The 22,118-nt window shown below is 35.1% G+C and overlaps 1 protein-coding gene across 1 annotated transcript; it reads right to left on the bottom strand.

Moving 5' to 3' along the window:
* Window positions 1-15,895: 15,895 nt before the first annotated feature.
* On the bottom strand, window positions 15,896-17,421 carry LOC132308024 (STOREKEEPER protein-like). The gene has a single exon (XM_059805967.1). It carries the CDS (start codon window positions 17,248-17,250, stop codon window positions 16,114-16,116), a length of 1,137 nt encoding a protein of 378 aa, XP_059661950.1. The 5' UTR covers window positions 17,251-17,421; the 3' UTR covers window positions 15,896-16,113.
* Window positions 17,422-22,118: the final 4,697 nt, after the last annotated feature.

Raw genomic sequence — 22,118 nt, 5'->3', positions numbered from 1 at the left:
AATAAATTAATTGGATCTAATTACATAGATTTATTTTGAAATTTCAGTTTATGGGTTTTAATAATGGGTTTTAATTTTTTTTGCCTACACTATTGGTGGCCTTGGTTTTAATTTAATTTTTTTTTTTTTTTTTCATGACTTATGTTAGCATGAATCAAGTGGTGTGTTTAAATATAGAATTAGAATTTGTTTCTACAGAAAGCATGTACGCGAAACAAGGAGGTCAATACAATGGTAGAAAAAAATAATAAAAACAATTAAATAAAGAATTCTTTTTCCATGCATCAGTTTGTATGCATGTGAGTAAAGTTAAATTAGTGATGCTTGTTCCATGCATCAGTTTGTATGCGTGAGTAAAGTTAAATTACTATTTTTACAAGCTATGCACGCTGAACGAGGCAAGCTAAAAAGTGGCATGAAACTGGGTTTGTAGCAATTCGTAAACTGGAATTTGTTCTTTCATGAATTGGGCACGCCGATCGAGAAAGTCTTGACAATTCCTTTAAAAAAAAAAACAGATTGTTATATAATGCCATGATATAATGATTGGTACTATTATGGATATAATGATTAGTATAATGATTGGTATTATGATTAATTTATTTTGTTTTGATTAAATAGTTTTTGCATTAAATATTTTTAATAGTAATCTATTTAATGTTAGAATATTAAATTAATATTTGTTAGTTTTGATTAATGGATTTGAATTAAATATTTATTTAATTTAAATTGGTATGCATGATCTAAGTTTACATGCTAATGATGGAATTTAATTAATTTTGAAAGAATAAATTAATTAGATATTGCTGGATTAAATTATTTTAATCTATTGCTTAGATTTAAATTAATTTAATCAAAATATGGAGATGTACAATTTAGTTGAGATGCATTTTAATTTCGTGTAATGAAAAATTAAATGCATGAAACTTAGAATTGATATTTTTGCTCAAGTAAATGCAAAAAATGTATATATGATTAATATAATGTTTATATGTAAATATTATTTACATTATCTTTGGATTGGAAACTTTTCTTTGGTTATGATGTGGATTAATGCACCATTATAGGATGGGGGGCATATTAGGGACGGATTAACTTAAAAGTTAAGTCCTACCTATTTTTAATAAGAGAACGGATTAACCATAGTGTTAAGTCCTACTTATTCGTGTCAGGTCAACGGAATAGTTGGATGACATATTATTAAAATAATAATTGGATAGTTTATTTTTGATGGTTGGATAGGACGGATTTTAAATATATAATTATACACCATGATGTGAGCTTGAGTCTCAGGATCAGTGGTTAGGGTGCGTATATTGCCAGAGATGTGTAGCTAGATATAGCGTAGTTGTGTACCCTGGTAGGTCTAGGTACTCATGCCCACTATATGTGCGTTTTACATGTTGCTTACTATTCAGGTTGAGACAATTCTATAGTCTAGTGAGGTTCCTTTAGTGTGTGTATATCTACATATGAACTATTTAGTTATTGTTGAATTAATTAGGATGTGTACGTGTATCGGGTCTCTGTTTGGGATGTAGTAGATTAGAACTTGTTTATGGGCCTGACCCACCATTATTTTTCAGGTGTTCGTCAATTCTAGTCTTAGAGATTGTTCGTGCCAAGTAGAGACAGTCATTCACTCTTTCGACTCTACGTAGGACTCGTCTTCATTAGTTACTTATTATTTTTATTTCAGTTCAGTTATTTCAGTTAGGATATTATTAGGGGTCCACAGGATGGATTCCCGAGTTGTAGTTTAATTAATTACTAGTATCCAAAGATTGGAGGATTTTATTATTAGATTTTTAATTATTATTTATTTGAGGATTTTAAAATAGGGATTTATTATTTAGTTTCCTTCAGCTTATTATTTATTTATTCTTTATTATTCTTTTTGTATTCAAATGCTTGTTTAAATATTAATTGTTTGATATCCCTTGTATTCTGTGCTCGGACGTGATCACCCGTGGCTCTAGAATTGAGGGGTATCACACAGTGGCACAAACAAAAAATTTAGATACCATAAACAAATTAATATATAGTGCTAACAGAAAATTTAGATACCATAAAGTGCTTACAAGGTTATCACAATGTTAAAGCAAAATTAAGGTAAATCAAAATTTAATATTGAGACAAAATTAATAACACTGACACAAACAAAAAATTTAGATACCATAAACAAATTAATATATAGTGCTAACAGAAAATTTAAATACCATAAAGTGCTTACAAGGTTATCACAGTGTTAAGGCAAAATTAAGGTAAATCAAATTTTAATATTGAGGCAAAATTAATAACACATGGTAGGCACAAACAAGGAAGACATGATTAAATATTCAACATAACAAGTTGACAAAAAAAAAATCAATAATACAAAAGAAAATTAAACACACGACAAGGACCACTCAACCACTACACAACATAGAAAAACATTTGACTCAAATAAAGGGACCACGAATTAGATACACTATACATATGTGTCTTCTGATGCAGACAACTTTTACTGATGGAGACCACAAATAAGCATTTTATAGGACTAAGCAACAAATATAAAAAGCACAGAAAACTCACAAAAAAAAAAAAAAAAAACATGATAAAGGAACCAAAAAGGAACAAATAACAATCATTGTCTCTGTCAAGTAATTCTTTGTCAACATCAACAAAACAAGATAAAGCATAAAGGGGTTTACACTTTCTAGATATACAAATTAGCTAGAAGAAAACTGAAAATAATAGAATAAAGGTAAGGAATTTACTAAGTTCCAGAGCTTGAAGCAAGACAGATCCTTAAGAGTCAGCTCGTACCAAGAGTAATTATTAGGGTTTTAAAACTACAGCTACTGTTCGAGAGAATAAAGGAGTTGCAGAGAATAAAGGGGTTCCATGGCAAAGCTGATACTGTCCTTCATTCGTTATAATGGCGTGTATGGGTTGTGCAATGGCGCCAATTAGATAAGGGTGAGAAACCTTATCTTTAAATAGCGTGCTGTCGCAATATTAGTGGCCCTTCAGATTTCACTTTACATGTCAGCAAGTTTAGTGTACAGACGTTGAAACTACGTCGTTTCTATTAAGGGTATAGATGTCTTTTGGCTTTTTCGGCACCGGCAATTGTTCTAATAGATTTAATTGCAACAATATTAAAGTTCGGGGGGTTTTATATAGTTCAAGGGGGTTACTTGCAAAACCCCAATAGTTCAGGGGGATTTATTGCACTTTTCTCTAAAAATAAAACGAAATCCATGACTGACCAACTCCTTTTTGTTAAATATTCCAAAAATATACATAAAAATTGATATTGCTGCTCTTTGGAGTTAAACGTTGAACCATCTACATTCACATTGTTGTTGGGAGTAAATCGCAATGCAGGGAGCAAACTTGCAAATAATCCTAATTTTATCTCGATATATTTTTTCCTGAATTTAATCTCAATATCAGTCCTTTTAAAAAATTGACTAGGGAGTATTTTCTTAATTTAAACAAATATGCAGCCAATTCACTCTTTCCCCCCCAATTTTAAACCAAAATCAATATATCAAATTCAGGTTTATTTATAACTTTAGAAAGACATAAACAAGTTCATTTATCAACATTAGAATTAATAAGAAGCCAATTCATTTTTTCAAAGGGTTTAACCAATTCATTTTTTGTTTTAAACAAATATAACTCGCACCCATTTACATTTCAATTAAAATTTGAACCTTCAACCATACACTCTTAAATCTAAAGTAATGAGATATCACTAAAATTACATCTTTGACTTTGGAGCTTAAAATAAAAAATAAAAAATAAAAAATAATGATAATACAAATACTTATTTGAAATGTATGTTAAGGATATACAGTATAATATTTGAATATCATATGTTTTTTGTTACAGGTATATTTCAATTATAATGTAAAATGAATGATAGACTGGGTCTAGGTTCAATGAACCAGCTAATGTGTAGTGACACTATGAATTATATTATTTAAATTAATCACAAACTTATCATAAAATTTTATTGCATTGTCACTAACAGGAGTTTGAGTTTGAGAGAAATTACTTGGTTAAATATTACAGTAAATGTTAGGTTTTGTTTGAATTTATCGATCTCTCTCATCACGTGATCATAACTTGTCAATAATTTAAAGAATACTTTTTTTTTTTTTTTGTATTTATTCAACGATGGTATGTAGGACCCATGCCTGTCGTAGCGAGTTTTTTATCCTCAAAACAAAACTATTGGATTTTCCGTTGACTGAACTAAAGGATCAAATGATTTAGCGGTATCAATTATCATCTCTTGCTTTCTAAAAAAGAGGCTAAGAGTTCGAACTTGATTGAGGTAGAATGTATGCTATTTGCTTTAACTTCCAAAAAATTAAAAAATAAAAATAAAAAATGGTCTAGTGCTGAACCACATTAATTCGTTGTTTCTATGTGGGTGTGATTTACTGTTTCTTTTATTGCTTGATCATTTTTGGCCAAAAAAAAAAAAAACCAATTGATTATTCAATTATCTTCCAAATTGCATGGGAAAATTGTAAGGAATTTTGTGGGGAGCCAATCCATCAATCTCTTTTTTCGGGTATAGGCAAAGAAATTTAATCTTTTATAAAATGCAATTAAAAAAATTTTAAGAGAAAAAGAGAAAAAATAAAAAATTTAAGAAAATTTTAAAAACTAATAATTTTTAGGGTCATAACATACGCTGCCCCTGAACTGTCCATAGTTTTAAGTTTTAACATCCACGTTCATGTTCATGGGCTTCATCTTCTTTTTGACAACACGCTTGCAGAAAAATCAGAATTAAAGAATTTGTGTCACTTGATCATTAGTTAAGAGATCATTTTATCTTGATCCTTGCGCTCTGAAAGGATGGCTAGACTGGACCTGCATGGCCTCACTTCATGCTTAAAGAATTTATCGTAGACTAAATTTATTGGGTCAATTTCCTCCTTAATTATATAAGTAACAAATTAATCTATTTTGCAACAAAATTAAATGGCCAGCTGTAGCCCTCTGGTCTCGCCAGCTATGAGCTTTAATTTGTCCACGTGTCACCCCACCAATTATCCACATGCTGCCAATGGAGGTACCACAATATCTCTTGGGTGTCAAAAATGGTGTCTTTTTATGAGTAATTCTCTTATGCTATCCACACTAACCTCTCTGAATTTTGATTCTCTAAAGGCATCACATCAGTTTTTTTAAAAGTCACATAAACAATTTTAAGAGTCACATCAACAGCTTTTACTTCCTAAAAACATAAACTTCATCAGGCTCTTCGAATTTTCGCTCTCCAAAAAAAAAAATAATAATAAATTAAAATTATTATTATTATTTTTTAACTTTTTCTAAACGGCTATATTCATAACGGGTATATTTGCAACGGCTATATTTTCCCAACGATAATATTTTTCAATCAAACAATATTTTTACAAATTATTAAAAAAATTACGATTTAAATTAGAACTTGAAACAATACATTATCCATTATGGATTTAAAAAAAAAAACAAATTAAACAAAACAATTAAAAATAACTTAAACAATACAATATCCTAAATTGGAATAAGAAAATAATAGACTAAAGATTACAAAATCCTATGGAAACTTTGGGGCGTACCTAAATTCAAATATGCCAATATCTCATTTTGTCGTGCAATAATCCAAGTTTTCCCCACTTCTATTAGTGCCGAATTTGGATCTGTTAACATGAGCTCATTTTCTTCAAGTCACTGTTTCTCTAGATCTCTAACTGTCTTGTCTTCTCTTTCTCCATTTTTCTTACCTCTCGTGCCACTTGGGCATCTTGCATTTTCTCCTGACGACTCTCAAAACGGGTAGTGATATTATTAAATTTCAAAACGAATGAAGTTTGCAATTCATTCGCTGAATTAATTTTTGCTCGACGCTCACCACTTTTCTTCCTGTTGATCTTTGTAGTTGATATTCTTCCACACCGGGTGAATCATTTTCCCCTATGTGTGGTGATTCTTCAGTTGAAGCTTCATCTGTCGTGGCTGCATGACTTGACGGAGTAAATGGTAATGAGTGCCCAACAGACTCATTAATGTCAAAGTCAAATCCACTCTCTTCTTCAGGTCTTTTTTCTTTTTTCCTTTTCCTATTTGTTCGGCACAACGTGAATTCCATTTATTGTTATACTTCAAGATTTCTCAACAACTTTCTAACTTAAATTCACCATTTGTTTGGTTACGAAACAGGTCTTTAGCTGTTATTATCTACACGAAAAAAATAACAAAAAATTAAAAACCAACTATTTAAAAAATTTACGAGTTATATTTAAACAATAAATAACTCACCATAACATCACTATTGAAGCCGCTGGGACGATTCATTTCTATGGCAATTATGCAGCCGAAAAATTTGCTGATTTTTTGTTGGATCACCGACTAACGATTCATCAAACCTACATCATTTCGCTCAGTTGGAACACCAATATGTTGTTTATATTGTTCCAGAATTCGCTCACATAACTTCTTCTTACTTTGGTTTGCCCCCGTAATCGCAGCAGAGGTAATCAACATCCACTCCCAACATAAAGCCTCATCCTCAGCCTTGGTCCAATTATTATGTCGGATAGCCGATTGTTTTGACGGGAGTTTTGAGTTACTTGATTGTCAAACACTAGTACCACAATATTGATGAGAAGTTTGGGATGGTTGATAAGAAGGTTGGGATAGTTGATGAGAAGGAAATTGAAAATTTCCTCCATAAAAATTGATATTGTCTTCGGGAAATGACAAAAACTTATCGTTTGATGGGTTGAATTGGGTGTTGTAATAAAATGGCTGTCGAGGATCCATGGAATCGAAATGACTTTGAAAATAATAGTTAACATTGAAAAAATAGAAGAAGAAATAAGTTAAATGGTAGATAATAGAGATGTGATGAGTGATGGTATAAGTTGGGGTATTTATAGAGATTTTAAAATTTTTAATTAAATTTTTTTTTTTTTTAATAAAGTTGAAAAAATTTGAATTTTTAAACTTTTAAAAAAAATTATAACCGTTAAGCAGTGGCGTAACCATGTAGGGACAAGTGGGGGCAGTTGCCCCCACTGAATTTTTAATTTTTTTAATTTTATATAGAAAGATTTTTATATTTGTATAATTGTTCCCACTAAAAGTTGACATTGCACATAATCTTTCCAAAAAAGGAATATAATCTTTCCAAAAAATATGATATTAAAGGAATATAATCTTTCTAAAAAATATGATATTTTTTTTCACTTTCTTAAAATATTATATTCTTTCACACTTTCCCCAAAAATACAAGATATTCTTTCACAATTTTGACTTTACTACAAACAAATGCGTTGTTAATTTTCAAAAATTCACAAAATCCAAACAAATAATGGCGAAAACAGGTAATCTGATATATATTTTTTTATCATCTAAATTTACTGTTGTTATGCCATGAACATTTTTAAAACTCACCTGTTTAATTTTTACATATATTATTTTGGTTCAAATAATAATAATATATATATATATATATATTGGTTCAAATAATATATATATATCATTGCTGTTAAAAATTGCCCCCACTGAAGGAAATTTCTGACTACGCCACTGCCGTTAAGGCACTGTTTGGTAGCCACTGCCGTTAAGGCACTGTTTCTACCAAACAGTGCCTTAACGGCCAAATACACTATTTGGCCTATACATTTAAAATTTAAAGGAAATTTTTTTAAAAAAAAAAAAACCAAATTTTAAGGGGAAAAAAGAAAAAGGTTTGGTAACTGTGCATAGCCGTTGCACAAAAAAACAAGACACACATTAGACGCCGTTTTGCATTACCAAAAAAAAAAAATTATAGCAATAGCAGGCCGACTCGCTGAATACTGTGAGCCGGCCCGCAATCACCAGTGAGCCCCAATCCATATAGCTAGGCCGCTGTGCGGCCTTTAGTCCATTGGTTGCGGAAATTGAGCTTCCGCGTGCCCGCTGGCGGATGGCCTTACAATTTACCAGAGTGGTTTGCTTTCTATCATTTTGCTTCACTGCTTGTTCATCCTCTATCTTATGTTTTCAAATGTTTATATATGTGTATATATATCTCTCTCTCTCTTTATTAGTAGTCTTAAGTTGAATAGAACGATGAAAGTATGACTTTCGAATGTCACTGCAGCGATTAAACCTTTTGATTAGGGGGCCACGAATTAAAAATCAAACCCCGCCAAGACAATTTATGAGGAAACTTGCAAATAATCCTAATTTTATCTCGATATTTTTTTTCCTGAATTTAATCTCAATATCAGTCCTTTCAAAAAATTGGCTAGGTAGTATTTTCTTAACTTAAACAAATATGCAGCCAATTCACTTCCCCCAAACCTAAATCAATATATCAAGTTCAGGTTTATTTATAACTTTAGAAAGACAAAAGCAAGTTCATTTATCAACATTAGAAAGACAAAAGCAAGTTCATTTATCAAGCATTTATAGTTGTATACGGAGTACTATTTTAAAGGGATTTAAACACACTTGATTTATCGAATTGGCTATTCTTTGGAAATTTTGATTATTTCATTGATGAAGGGCTACAGTTTATGAAATCAAATGAGATTTCATTAGGACTCTAATACATCAACCTTCCTAACTACTACTGTATCCATTACATCAACCTGATCATGGATTTGTTTTTAGTAAAAATGAAAAATTAAATAAATAAAATTTGGAGTGAAAACACTCTTCAAACTCTCACAAAACCATCTCTACAACCCAGAATGACATCATCCCCTGTTCTATTGAATAAAATTTCGAGCAACTAAAACGTCTACTTAGATTAAAAATATATATATTGGAAAAATATTTGAAAATTTGCCATTAATCATAGACACACAACCATAAAAAATCCGCACATTGTGCAGTTAAATATAATCCAAGCAAACTAGTCTGATGCAATATAACATACAATACAACAAAGAAAGTTTTCGGAATACTGCAAACCAAATAAAAAAGATTACCATCTATGTTATATAGACTCTTCAAAAATAGTGAAATACCCATGTCGAACACCTCTTGGTCGGACATGGGAATGGAATACTTGTCCGACACTTTTGGTTGGGGGCATCAGGCATGTACTTAAAAAAACATATGCAATCATTCAATTATATTATATTATTACTTTAAAATGAGTTAAACACCTATATTGAACATTTTAATAGATAAAAACATTACTTACTCTAAAAACATAAAATAAAATAAAATAATTAATAACTTGAATATTTACCCGTGTCACGTCCAACACATATCGTACCCGAGCCCATGTAACATAGATTACATCACAGAGCATTTTCAAGCATTGGATATAAAATTCTGAAAAAATCAGAAGATATTAAGGTGGTCTCCTTCAAAAAAGATATCCAACAGATTTTAGGGGAAATACATGGGGAACCAATCATCAAAGAACTTGCATATTTCCATTGAAATAATAAATACCAACTTCAAGAATAACTTCTCGTATTGGGATTTCTGCCAACTGAAATGTAGTGCTTGTTCCTAGAATGTTCAACTAGAAGTATTGCCAATTCAGACAAAATGAACAACTCAACTCGTTCAAAAGCTTTTATGAGCCAAAAACTTCACTTGATCTTCCTAACCTCATCAATAAACTGTCCTTTGAGGTGGTATTGGGATTCTGCTAACTGAAAATGCCGCAGTGTTTGTTCATGGAATGGTCCACTAAAAGTATTACCATTCCAGATAAAAATGTTTATAGTTTCTTAAAGAATAACTTAAGCCAGTCAAGAGCTAAGTAGATCAATAATTTCGCCAAGTAGATCAATAATTTCGATTCATCTTCTAAAATATACATATAATTTTGGTGGGGATCATGAATTTAAAAAAATAAATAAATAATAAAATAAAAAATTGAGAGGGAATGAAGCAGAAACTGGAACCGGAGGCAGAAAACTTGGTCCCAATTGTTCAGGTCAGATTCACAAAATCAACGTATGCTCCATGGTTTGAAATTAATCATGGCCTATTCTGATCCTGAAGTCAAGCTTCAGCAATACTTGTGCCCTCGTTTGTGAGAGGCCTGTAGGTTGCAGTGAAGGGCCCTAAAATGAACCTTGGACAAAACTGGTTTGGCTTATAGGGAAACCTATCTTGCTAGTTAGAACTTAAATATGTGCAACCGAGGAGTACCACCAAATGATTCCTCTAGATTTAAAAAGTGTCTGGACTGTAGTTAAAAAGTTCACACTTTTCAACTTAAGGTCCACCAGACCATTAACAACAAACGGACACATTATGTATAGTGTCATAGGGGTAAATTCTGAACACGAATCTAGTTCCCTGTGATGGCACTAAGTCAGAAATATGAACAACTTTTCTCTGAATTTCTAACTTAGCTCACCTAACTCACACTTGCTGCCTCAAACACACAGCAAGTAAAACACTCTCACATACAAGTATAGTTGCAAGAATGTAAAGACAATAACACCCACGAATTTACAAAAACACAAGGCTTCCAACCTTTTACTATTATTCACAAAACAGTACAAGGAAATGCCTCAACCTGCAGAAGCATACAAGAGTCTCTCACAACACAACTCTGTGTCTCACTCTCAATCTGCCCTCTCTACAGAACCCACATTAGCAATATATAGGCAAACTCTCAAAACCGCCCACTAAAGTGGTGGATGACACCCCCATCCACCCACAACTACCCACTAAAGTGGTGAATGACACCCCCATCCACCTAGGGTCACGTTGGCACTCACTAAGTGTGCCAGCACTACATATGTAGTTGACAAGCCCAACTACTAGCTTGTTGGCATGCTCTGCTCATGTCACTTGTCCACAGGAAGTTACACATTATCTACCACCTTCTATATATCAGCATAGTGGAAGAAAACCGACTCTAACCACCTGTGTGTTGTCCCCTCAGATTACTCAGCACACCCCCACTCCCCAAAATATATGCATATGAGTGGGAAGTTGGGAAGTTACTCAGCACACTAGTGGGAAATATTAGTAACTTCCCCCAACCAACTGAGCACACTTAGAGGGAAGTGTTACTTCCCCCAACCAACTGAGCCCACTTAGTGGGAAGTGTTAGTAACTTTCCCCCAACCAACTAAGCCCACTTAGTGGGAAGTGTAACTTCCCCCAACCATCTGAGCCCACTTAGCCATCTTCTGTAACCATAAGCCATGTTTGAGTCCCCTAAGCCAACCTTGCACGCTGAGCTTTGCCTACGCCCACTACCTTGTGCCCATGTCCCTGACTTAACTATGCCACACATCCATAACTTGTGTGGTCCATACTTTAAGCAACATCTGAGCCAACCTTGTGAACTTAGCCCGTGCCAAGCCCACTAATCTGCACCCACATATAAATGTCTCAGAGTGCACGGCATCCAAATCGAGTGCCGTCTGCGCCAACCATCTTCTATGGACTCAAGGTACCTCTCATAAAGATCCCAAGCCAAAACTCCAAGCTTCACTTTTTCGCCATATTTACGAAAATGCCACTGGGCACCCCCAGTGCACGCTGACAGCATCCCATGGCTGTTAGGAGGCTTGTCAAGGTCCCAACCCCGTAACAAACCTCCCCCAGTTAAGAATTTCAACGTCCTCGTTGAAACAATCACAAAATGTCACAAGTCTCTGCCTGCAACTTAGCATGTTGGCACTGACCAACCCGAATGCTTAATGTTAACACTGCAACAACTCCACTGCTGCACTTGAATAATGCCATAAATCCCAACCTCCGCATCAATTCATGACATGAATTCTGAACACCTTAGGATTCTGTCCTCACAACCAGCAACTCAAATTAGAAAAACAAATAAAGAGGGAATTCACCATTACCAACCTTGGCAATAACTCTGTGAGCATCTCTGCATAGCCTTCCCCCGAAGCCACGCACTCACCTGCACCTATCATGACTGTATGACAAGAGGATTGACCCGAACATTACCCTCATCCGAGTCTGAATCTCCTCCATTGGCTTCTTCAGCAACCATAGCATTCACCTTCTCCTTCTTAGGACAGTCCCTCGCCCTGTGTGGATCCTTGCAAATGAAGCAACCACTGTGGATGAACATTGCCTCTGACTTACCTTTGCCTTTCTCTTCCTCAGCAACACTATACCTCTTGAATTGTCACCGAACTTGCCCTTCTTCTTCAGTTTGCTGGCGATAGTAGAGTCAGACTTTCCATTCTGCAAGTCCACCAGGCTGTCTGCTGCAACTATAGCAGAAGAGAGGTCGATCACACCGCTCCTCCTTAACTCAGTTTGTGCCCATGATTGCAAGCCTGCCATGAAATTCAACAATTTGTCCCCCTCGGACATATCTTTGATATCCAGCATCAAAGATGTGAACTCTTTCACATATTCACGCTCTGTACTCGTATGCTTAAGTCTCCTCAACGACTCCCGAGCCACCCAGCCAGAATTTGCTAGAAGAAACTGCACCTTCAGTTCTTTCCTCAGCTCTGCAAATATAGTAATTTTGGGGCGTAACTCGTCCTCCACCCGAGTCCGCCACCACAACTTAGCATCACCAGACAAATACATACTGGTAATAGTTACCTTGTCATTATCTGGAATGTGGGTCGCTGGAAAATATTGCTCCATATCCCACAAAAAATTCTCCAGATCTTTGGTACTCCTCTTGCCCCCGAATGACTTTGGTTCTGGAATTTTGACTTTGGAAGATGATGGCTTCTCTCCCACAACAGTCTGATTGTGCATGGCCCTCTTCAACAGAGCCACCTCGCCCTCCAAATCCTTCACATGATCTTTGAAGAGGTCTGTCATGGACATCACATCATCCGTCAAAATCTGCATCTTTGAGTTTGTCTCCCCCACAAACTCTTCAAGCATTGATCGTATTGTCTGCAACTCAAATGCAAACAATTCCATCTGCTCCGTCAAGGCAGCAGCATCGTCAGATTGTGGAGCACCCACCAAGGCCTCCAAACAAGTCACACGATCTTTGAGAGCTTCTGTAGCATTATCACCGACCATGATGAACCCAACTCTGGGCTCTGATACCAATTGTCACAGGGGTAAATTCTGAACACGAATCTAGTGCCCTGTGATGGCACTAAACCAGAAATATGAACAACTTTTCTCTGAATTTCTAACTTAACTCAGCCAACTCATACTTGCTGCCTAAAACACACAGCAAGTAAAACACTCTCACATACAAGTATAGTTGCAAAAATGTAAAGACAATAACACCCACGAATTTACAGAAGCACAAGGCTTCCAACCTTTTACTATTATTCACAAAACAGTACAAGGAAATGTCTCAACCTGCAGAAGCATATAGGAGTCTCTCACAACACAACTCTGTGTCTCACTCTCAATCTGCCCTCTCTACAGAACCCACATTAGCAATATATAGGCAAACTCTCAAAACCGCCCACAACTGCCCACTAAAGTGGTGGATGACACCCCCATCCACCCACAACTACCCACTAAAGTGGTGGATGACACCCCCATCCACCTAGGGTCATGTTGGAACCCACTAAGTGTGCCAGCACTACATATGTAGTTGACAAGCCCAACTACTAGCTTGTTGGCACGCTCTGCTCATGCCACTTGTCCACAGAAAGTTACACATTATCTGCCACCTTCTATATATCAGCATAGTGGAAGAAAACCGACTCTACCACCTGTGTGTTGTCCCCTCATATTACTCAGCACACCCCCACTCCCCATAATATATGCATATGAGTGGGAAGTTGGGAAGTTACTGAGCCCACTTAGTGGGAAGTGTTAGTAACTTCCCCCAACCAACTGAGCCCACTTAGTGGGAAGTTTTAGTAACTTCCCCCCAACCAACTAAGCCCACTTAGCCATCTTCTGTAATCATAAGCCATGTTTGAGTCCCTTAAGCCAACCTTACACGCTGAGCCTTGCCTACACCCACTGCCTTGTGCCCATGTCCCCGACTTAACTATGTCACACGTCCATAACTTGTGTGGTCCATGTTTTAAGCAACATCTGAGCCAACCTTGTGAACTTAGCTCGTGCCAAGCCCACTAATCTGCACCCACATATAAATGTCTCAGAGTGCACGGCATCCAAATCGAGTGCCGTCTGCGCCAACCATCTTCTATGGACTCAAGGTACCTCCTATAAAGATCCCAAGCCAAAACTCCAAGCTTCACTTTTTCGCCATATTTACGAAAATGCCACTGGACACCCCCAGTACATGCTAACAGCATCCCTTGGCTGTCAGGGGGCTTGTCAAGGTCCCAACCCCGTAACATATAGGCACAATATTGTAGTGTTAGCCATACCTGGAACTATATTAAGAAGATGGTACTTTCTATAGGATTAAATCAACAACTGATGGAGGAACAATGTTCCCACCCACAAAAACCATCACCACTGGAAACAACATGGTGTTGAAACAATTTCTACATAACAACACAACTACATTGACAACACAAGACTCCACGTTTTCGGCACCCAATCAATTAAGACAACAACATATCTTAAAATCTCATAATTAAGGCAACATGATAGTTTAATGAGGAAATCAAATATCTAATCGCATGGCAGTTTAAAGTACGACTAGACACTAAGACATATGTTCTGTCAATTATGTATCCTGGTGCTGACATTTTTAACGTCCATCAAGCGATATGCTGAAGAATATTTCAACATGCTAAAGCATCCATTGTATAAAGCAACATGGCATCAAAGAAACCGACAGTTTTACATACCAAGTCAACTGTAAATCAAAACGATAATATGGTAGTTTCAGTCCTAATAGACTGAGGCAACTATATATGAAAGCAAGATGGTAACATCTACACATTGACACAATTGTCAATTAAGAAAATGCAGTAACATCTACGCGAGCATTTATGGAAGCCACAATACGGTAAAAAAAGTTTAACAGATCAAAGCTTTTCAACATTAAAAAAGAAATGATAAGACATTTTTATTTTGTAGGGATAGTGGTAAGATACAACTAGACCAATAAGGCTAAGGATTAGTATTATATTTAAAAAGACATTCAGCAACAAGAGAAATTAGATGCAGAATATATAAGCAGTGGAGTTCTTTCTTATTCAACTTGAATATTTTCAGAATTCGTGTCGATGAGAATTTAAATATACAAGTGTGTGTGTGTGTAACATATACACATATACTTGATGCACAATCAGAACACTGGATGAGAATAACAGTGAGACACAAAGGTGATCATTGCAATTTTATCAGAAGTGTAGAGTACAGCAAAAACATTCACCTCATTCCTGCAATGGTGAAGAAGCCTAAAATTGAACTTTTACATACAGATTCAACTCAGCACAACAAATTGCACAAAATTTCATACTAAAATGTATCCACATGATTGGGGCACTCTAAAGCATGATTTCTCTTTTTATCCTAAGAGACAGTTTGCAAAAAATTGCAAATTGCCACCACCAATGACAGATCACACACTAATGCCAGAACTCACATGATCTACCTGAATTTGAAGAAGCCTAAATTTGAACTTTTACATACAGATTCAACTCAGCACAACAAATTGCACAAAATTTCATACTAAAATGTATCCACATGAACTCTAAGCATTATTTTTTTTCCGGGGGGGGGGGGGGGGGGGGGGGGGTTAACTCTAAAGCATGATGTCTCTTTTTATCCTAAGAGACAGTTTGCAAAAAATTCCAACTGCCACCACGTCATTGATCACACACTAATGCCAGAACTCACATGATCTACCCACTTTGGCAACCTATTTTCCTACATGTTGCTACCGGTTATAAAGTTGTTTTCAAAAACTTGACAGTTGAAAACAAACTAAAGGCTTGTATTTCTTCCTCTCATTTGAAGAAGAAAATATAGCATCCTAGATGTATCAATGACCAATGACTTAGATAGATTCGGATCTAGTAGCAAGATATAACAAATGAAGTGAGAAAGCCATTTTGCTTTGACAGCATATAAGTTTTCATATTGGCAACAATAAATGTAGGCAATATATTGCAAGGCAACATTTCATTATAACCAAAAAAACATATTTCAAAACCTTATAAAGAAAATACTTTTATCAAGACCAAAAACTCCATAATATTGCATCAGATGAAACACAATTCATCCCAAGTTACCTCACCGCAAAACCTATGACTTCGAAGATTTCATCGCAGCCAGCACCAGTTTAGTCTGTTCTGCAATCAACTCGACCTGTTTTAGATATAACTCAACTTCATCTGCCCGCAAATTGCTCCACTTTTCCTCCAACTTCTTTGCCTTCTTACTCCCAATCAAACTCATTCTTTCCTTGACGAAATTCGTCCCAGATTCCGACAATGACAAATACGAACCCTTCTCCGACTGCAGTGACTCTCTCAATCTGGGAAACATTGACCAAAAGTCCTCTTGACTAGCCCCTGTTTCGGGCTTCAATGCCACTTGCAATGCAAGTTCTTCTTTTTTCGGAGAAGCCACAGAATTGTTAACTTTCTCACTCTTTCTTGCTTTGATTTGGCTACTTTTTGCATTATCATCCACCCTATTACTAGCTCCAGCACCCCATATCTTCTTGGAAAGCTCGAATGACTTGTGCTCATGGGGTTTATTGAAAACCGGATCTTCTCCGTTGTTGCCTCTCTCTGCATTGATTAAGTACTTCTTCTTCAGCCTCCTAATCTTATCGGTCAATTGGACCTTCGTAACATCAACGTGAAGCGATTTCTTGAGAAATTCATGAAAGGCGCCCATGTCAGTATAGGGGTCAGACTCTTTCTTCGATTTATAGTCTATCATTCCCTTCAAAATTGCAATTTCGTCATCTTCACTCCACAACCTATTGACAGATTTCTTCTCTTCGATCGCCCCATCCTCTTCGTCACCGTTCGAAACCTTGTTCCTCTTCGACCGCGAATCCTTCCTATTTCGTTCAGCCTCCGCTGGGCGTTTCGCCGATGGAGTCAAGGTCGACTCCTTCTTGGGTTTGGTGTCATAGTCCATTGGCCTGGAGGCAATGGGTTTGATGGCGAAATCAGCAGCAGTGGGGGAGGATTGGGTGTTGTCAGAATCAGATTCCGAATCAGACCCTTCATCGGTTTCGGATTTGGACGAGGATTTTGGGTGTGGGTGTGGGATTGTGGTTGGATTAGGGTTTCGTTCTACTTCTTCTTCATCAGATTCGGATTCGGAGTGATTGGCATCAACGATGTCTTCAGACTGAGCTTTTTCTTCAGAAGACGATGAAGCAGAAGGTGGGTCTTCTAAGGGTGATGGGCGCTTTGGAGCCATTGTATTAGGGTTTTTCTGTAAGGTAAGAGAAATTAGGGTTTTAGGGCGAGTAGAAGTGACAAAGAGGATTAAGGTTTCGACATGCTTATAAAGTGGGGGAGAGATTGCGATTACCAAATTTGTCACCCCGTCGGCCCAGTAGGTTTCGAATTTGTGATATTTTTAGTACAGCCCGTCGGCCCATTACTTTCTCTTTAAATGCTATTAACCAATAACCATTCATTTTTATTCCCCAACACAGTCGCTGTACAATGTACAGAAATTAGCATCACGAAGGGCTTATTAAAAAGTAGGTAGACGGTTCTTTTTTTTTTTTTTTTTTGGGTTATAACAAAAATCACTCCATTAGTTACACTTTTGACTAATATTATTAATTTTTTTTTTCTTTTTTCCGCAGAGAAACAAATGTTCCATATATCTATTCAAATTTTGGTACACATCACACAAAGTTTTTCAAAACATGATCCTAGGCTCACATTTAATCCCATCATATCATTTGGATTCCGTGAATTCAAAGAAAATAAAATTTAAATAATCCAAATAATTTAGAATCATAAGGAACTTGGTTGAACCTTCTGTAAATTCACAAGTGATATTTGGCTTGTCACTAATTATTTATTTATTTTTATTCATGCAAATTTTTTTTTATGAAAGAATAACATTTTTTTTTTTTTTTTTTTTTTTGTTAAGTGCAAAATATTTCCTTCTACTATCGATATAGTGCAAAATAGTTTAATATCCATTGTAAAACATCCATTTTGTTTGTTTGAGATACAAATAAAATAAACCTCATTTTGTCTAAGAATGGAATAAGCTAAACCAAACAACCCCAAAACGGGATATAATAAAACTAAAACAAAACACTCCCAAACTATATAATACACCCTTAACTTTTATTTTCTTCCCATAAAAAATAAAAAAAAATTTAAAAACTTTCCAAAAAAATTAATTTTCCTTCCTTCCAATTTTTTTCTTATTAGTTCGCAGTGTATGCATATTTTGTTAGGGGCAAAATAGGGGGGGGAAAAGGATAAAATCGGGTTTTCTTATTTACTTTTTGCCAGAAAGTAATAAGAGGAACTTATTTGCACATTTTTTTTTACTTTTTTATTTTATGAACTGAAATGCACCTTTTAAAAAAGGAGTAATGTATTCTCCACATAATCTATATTATATAAGGGTTTTCTACACAACCATTTTTTTAGATGACCAACGTATTTAGAGTGCATTTGGATGGAATGATTTGGAGGGATAGGGAAATAAAAGAAAAGAAATGATAGGACTTAAGTGTATTTGAATGGTTTAAAATGAGAGAAAAGAAAAAATAGGGAGGGATAGTGTGATACCCCGGATTTTCGAATTCGGGTTGGCCGGGCCCGCGCCCGAATACCCGAGGATATTAAAAACAAATCAGTAATAGACGAACACGGAATACAAGAGGATAAATAAGAATAAATAAAAATGTTGAAATGAATACTAAAATGATAATCCAATAAATCCTCAGAATAAATTTTCATTAAATACTAAAATATTCTGATACAACCAATCTTCCAATACAACTCGGAAATCCATACTGTGTGGACCCTAGAAAATCCCAAAATTATATAATCAACGGTCTACAACTAGATACTGAATCATAAAGGAAACTCTTATGTAGATAATCCGAAAAAGTGAAGTAGATTGATACTCAGTACGAACAATCTCTACTCCTGATTTACACTTGAAAAATAATGGTGGGTCAGGCCCACAAATAAGTTCTACTCTACTACAGTCCAAGCAGAGATCTGATACACGTATACATTCTAATCAATCCAACAATATTTAGTAATCTGTATATATATAAGTACACACTACAGGATGCTCACAAGGCTATAGGTCTGCCTCAACCTGAATAGTAGGCAACATGCAAATCGCACATAAAGTGAGCATGAGTACTCAGACTTACCAGGGCACACAGATGTCTACTATATCCAGTTATCCATCATATGCAATATACGCACCTTAACCATGATCCTGAGAGTCAAGCTCATATCATGGCATAAAACGATATATATATAATCCGCCATATCCAAACATAAAAATAAATATCCAGTATGTCATCCAACTGATTCAGTTGACCTGATATAAAAATATGTAGGATTTAACATCCAGTTATACATGAATAGGTCGGACTTAATATTTTTAGTTAATCCGTCCCTAATATGCCACCATCCCATATCGGTGCATATAATGCATACAATCCATAAATGATGCTATAGTTATAATATCACATTAAATAAATCCAGAAATAAATATAATAGAAATCAGGTATATACATGATCATATTATGCATCCAATACATGACTAAAATCATATAACCTCCATTTAAATTGATAGAATAATTTTAAGCAATTAAATCATACATTAATTGATGAAATAAACAATACATCAATTAACCTATAATTAAGTATAATAAAATCATATATTTGCACGATCATATTATACTTGTCAATGCATGATTAAAATCATATAACAACCATTTAATTTGCTAGAATAATACTAGACAATTAAACCATTCATTAACAATATGTAAATTTAATTAAAATTTCATATTGTTCATCCATAGCATATAATTATCGATTATGCATTCTAGGTATTTAACATGCTCATTGTAGTTATTTAAAACACCCAAAATAACTTACACAGTCCTAGAATATCCCAAACCTCAAAACAATAACAAAAAATCCCAAAATTTCAAAGTACCAGCAATGGAGCATGCTCCCCTTTTTAGGGATCAGGCTCTGCCCATAAGGGAGTCGGCTCTCGGCCTGAAGGAACTGACTCCCTTCTCTATTGAGCCGACTCCCTTCTCCATGGAGCTGTCTTTCTCATCTGAGAGCCGTGATTTAAACAATTGGGAGCCGACTCCATCCCCTAAGGAGCCGGCTCTCAACCTGTTGTCCCTCATCTTTTTCATCTCCGGCGGCCTCCGATCACTCCGACCACCTTCGTTAAGGGTCCTAAACCTTTGACCTAAGTCCTAAACAATCCTTAATAAATTTATAAAACCATTATGCATCTTTAACACAAGTTACAACAAGATTTCATGCAAGAGAATACAAGAAACCAAGATACATATTAATACATAAAATCTGTTTTCATTCAATTTAAGCATGCATACAGAGTTAATTTATTATCTAATTAACCCTGGAATCTTCTAGGCATGTATAGAACACGAAATCTAAGGGAGAGAGTATGAGAAGAACTTGCCTTAAGGGTTTTGAATAAAAACCCCAACTCTTTTCTTCTCCGGCGAATTCCTCAACGCCGGCAGCCTCGAGATGCCGTCGTCCTACTCTGCTGAACTGGACAATAGCCACAATCAACCCTTTCTCTTCCTCCTTGGTCCAGCCCTAATGTAATACCCCTAATTTTAAAAGGATAGTCATGGCATTTATTTAATTGTTTAATCATTTATTTAATTGTTTAATTGTGTATTATTTTATTTTATTGGTTATTTTAATTGTGTGTTTCTTCCATGGTTATATAAATTTGACTTTGTTTTAATTAATTGATTAAAGTGTTTTATTTTCTTTTATTAAATTGTTTTAAATTAAATTATTTTATGATGTTTTATTTGACTTAATTGATAATTGGTTTTATTTAATTAAATTGGTTTAAATTAGGATTGTGTTTTCTGTGTAATAACGTATTAGCCGACATAGGTTATAATTTTGGTTATTCTTGGGCCGACTAAGTGTTACATTAGGGCTCAACTTATACAAGGATTAGGGTTGGATTACTACGCCTATAAATATGACCTTATGTGGGTTTAGAGTTGGAGGAAAAAATACATAAAACTCTATTCCCGTATACAGTGATACAGAGAGTTGTGAGAGCAGAGAAAGAGAGAAGGATTAAGGAGGGAAGCTAGGGTTGTGGGCTTCAACTAAGACTGAACCTAGAGTGACGGAGGTGAAACAACAGTCGGAAACTTCGTCGGAAAATTCAAGAGACGACAGTTTAGAGTTTCAAATCTGAAACTTAAGGCAAGTCTTGTTCTTCTCTATCTCTTTAATCTATGTTCTGTGCATGATTAGCTAGACTCCAGGGATTAAATAAAGGCTAAAACGAAATAGTAATGCATGCATAATTGGACTAAAATAGAGAGTTTCATGATTATATATGCTTATTCGTGTTTTCTTTATTTCTTTGATCTTTATGCATAAACTGTTGTTTAAATTGAATCCTTGCCTACTAAAACATCTAAAATAATTTAGTATGGACGCATGGGACATAGGAGGAAGCTTAGAGACCTTAACAATGAAGTTTTAGGGTTTACAGAGACTAAACAGACGAAGAAGACGGCTTCAGCACCAACTTAGCCAACTCAGTTAGGAACTGAGCCGACTAAGTTGGTAACTGAGCCTGCTCAGTTGTAACTTAGTTTGCTCAGTTGGGATTTTTGGTTTTAAACGCCCAGTTTGGGTTTTTGTGCACTGTTTGGACTATACAGAGTGTTAGCACTTCGTTTAAATTGTTTTAAATGATGTATATTATTGTTTTAGACCTTTAAGAATATAGGTAAATAATGATTCATAAATGGATTAAGGTATAAACAGTGTACAGTTAGGGGAAGATCCTACATGTTGAGCTTTGAATGTTAATCAGCTTATACTTTGGAACTTGGAGGATTGTTTATATATGATTTAAATTTTAATTAATCATATTTAGATAGGATTATAAGTAACATGGATTACTTGAATTTAACCATGCTTGTGTTGGATCAAATTAATTTTCACTTTGTTATACATCTGCATCAATTTATGGATAATTTGGAGGATGTAAACGCTTATACTTGTTTTAGCTGTTTACATTATTGGAATTGG

This window comes from Cornus florida, unplaced genomic scaffold, assembly GCF_030987335.1.
Source record: "Cornus florida cultivar Cherokee Brave unplaced genomic scaffold, ASM3098733v1 CherokeeBrave_3.0.0_Hap2_Chr05, whole genome shotgun sequence".
In the NCBI taxonomy this organism is placed as follows: Eukaryota; Viridiplantae; Streptophyta; class Magnoliopsida; order Cornales; family Cornaceae; genus Cornus; species Cornus florida.
Note: the sequence above shows the minus strand (reverse complement) of the source record. Positions and strands in the feature narration are given on the sequence as shown.

Coding starts and splice junctions, on each gene's coding strand:
- LOC132308024 (XM_059805967.1), bottom strand. CDS start 17,250: ATGGCTCCAAAGCGCCCATCACCCTTAGAAGACCCACCTTCTGCTTCA.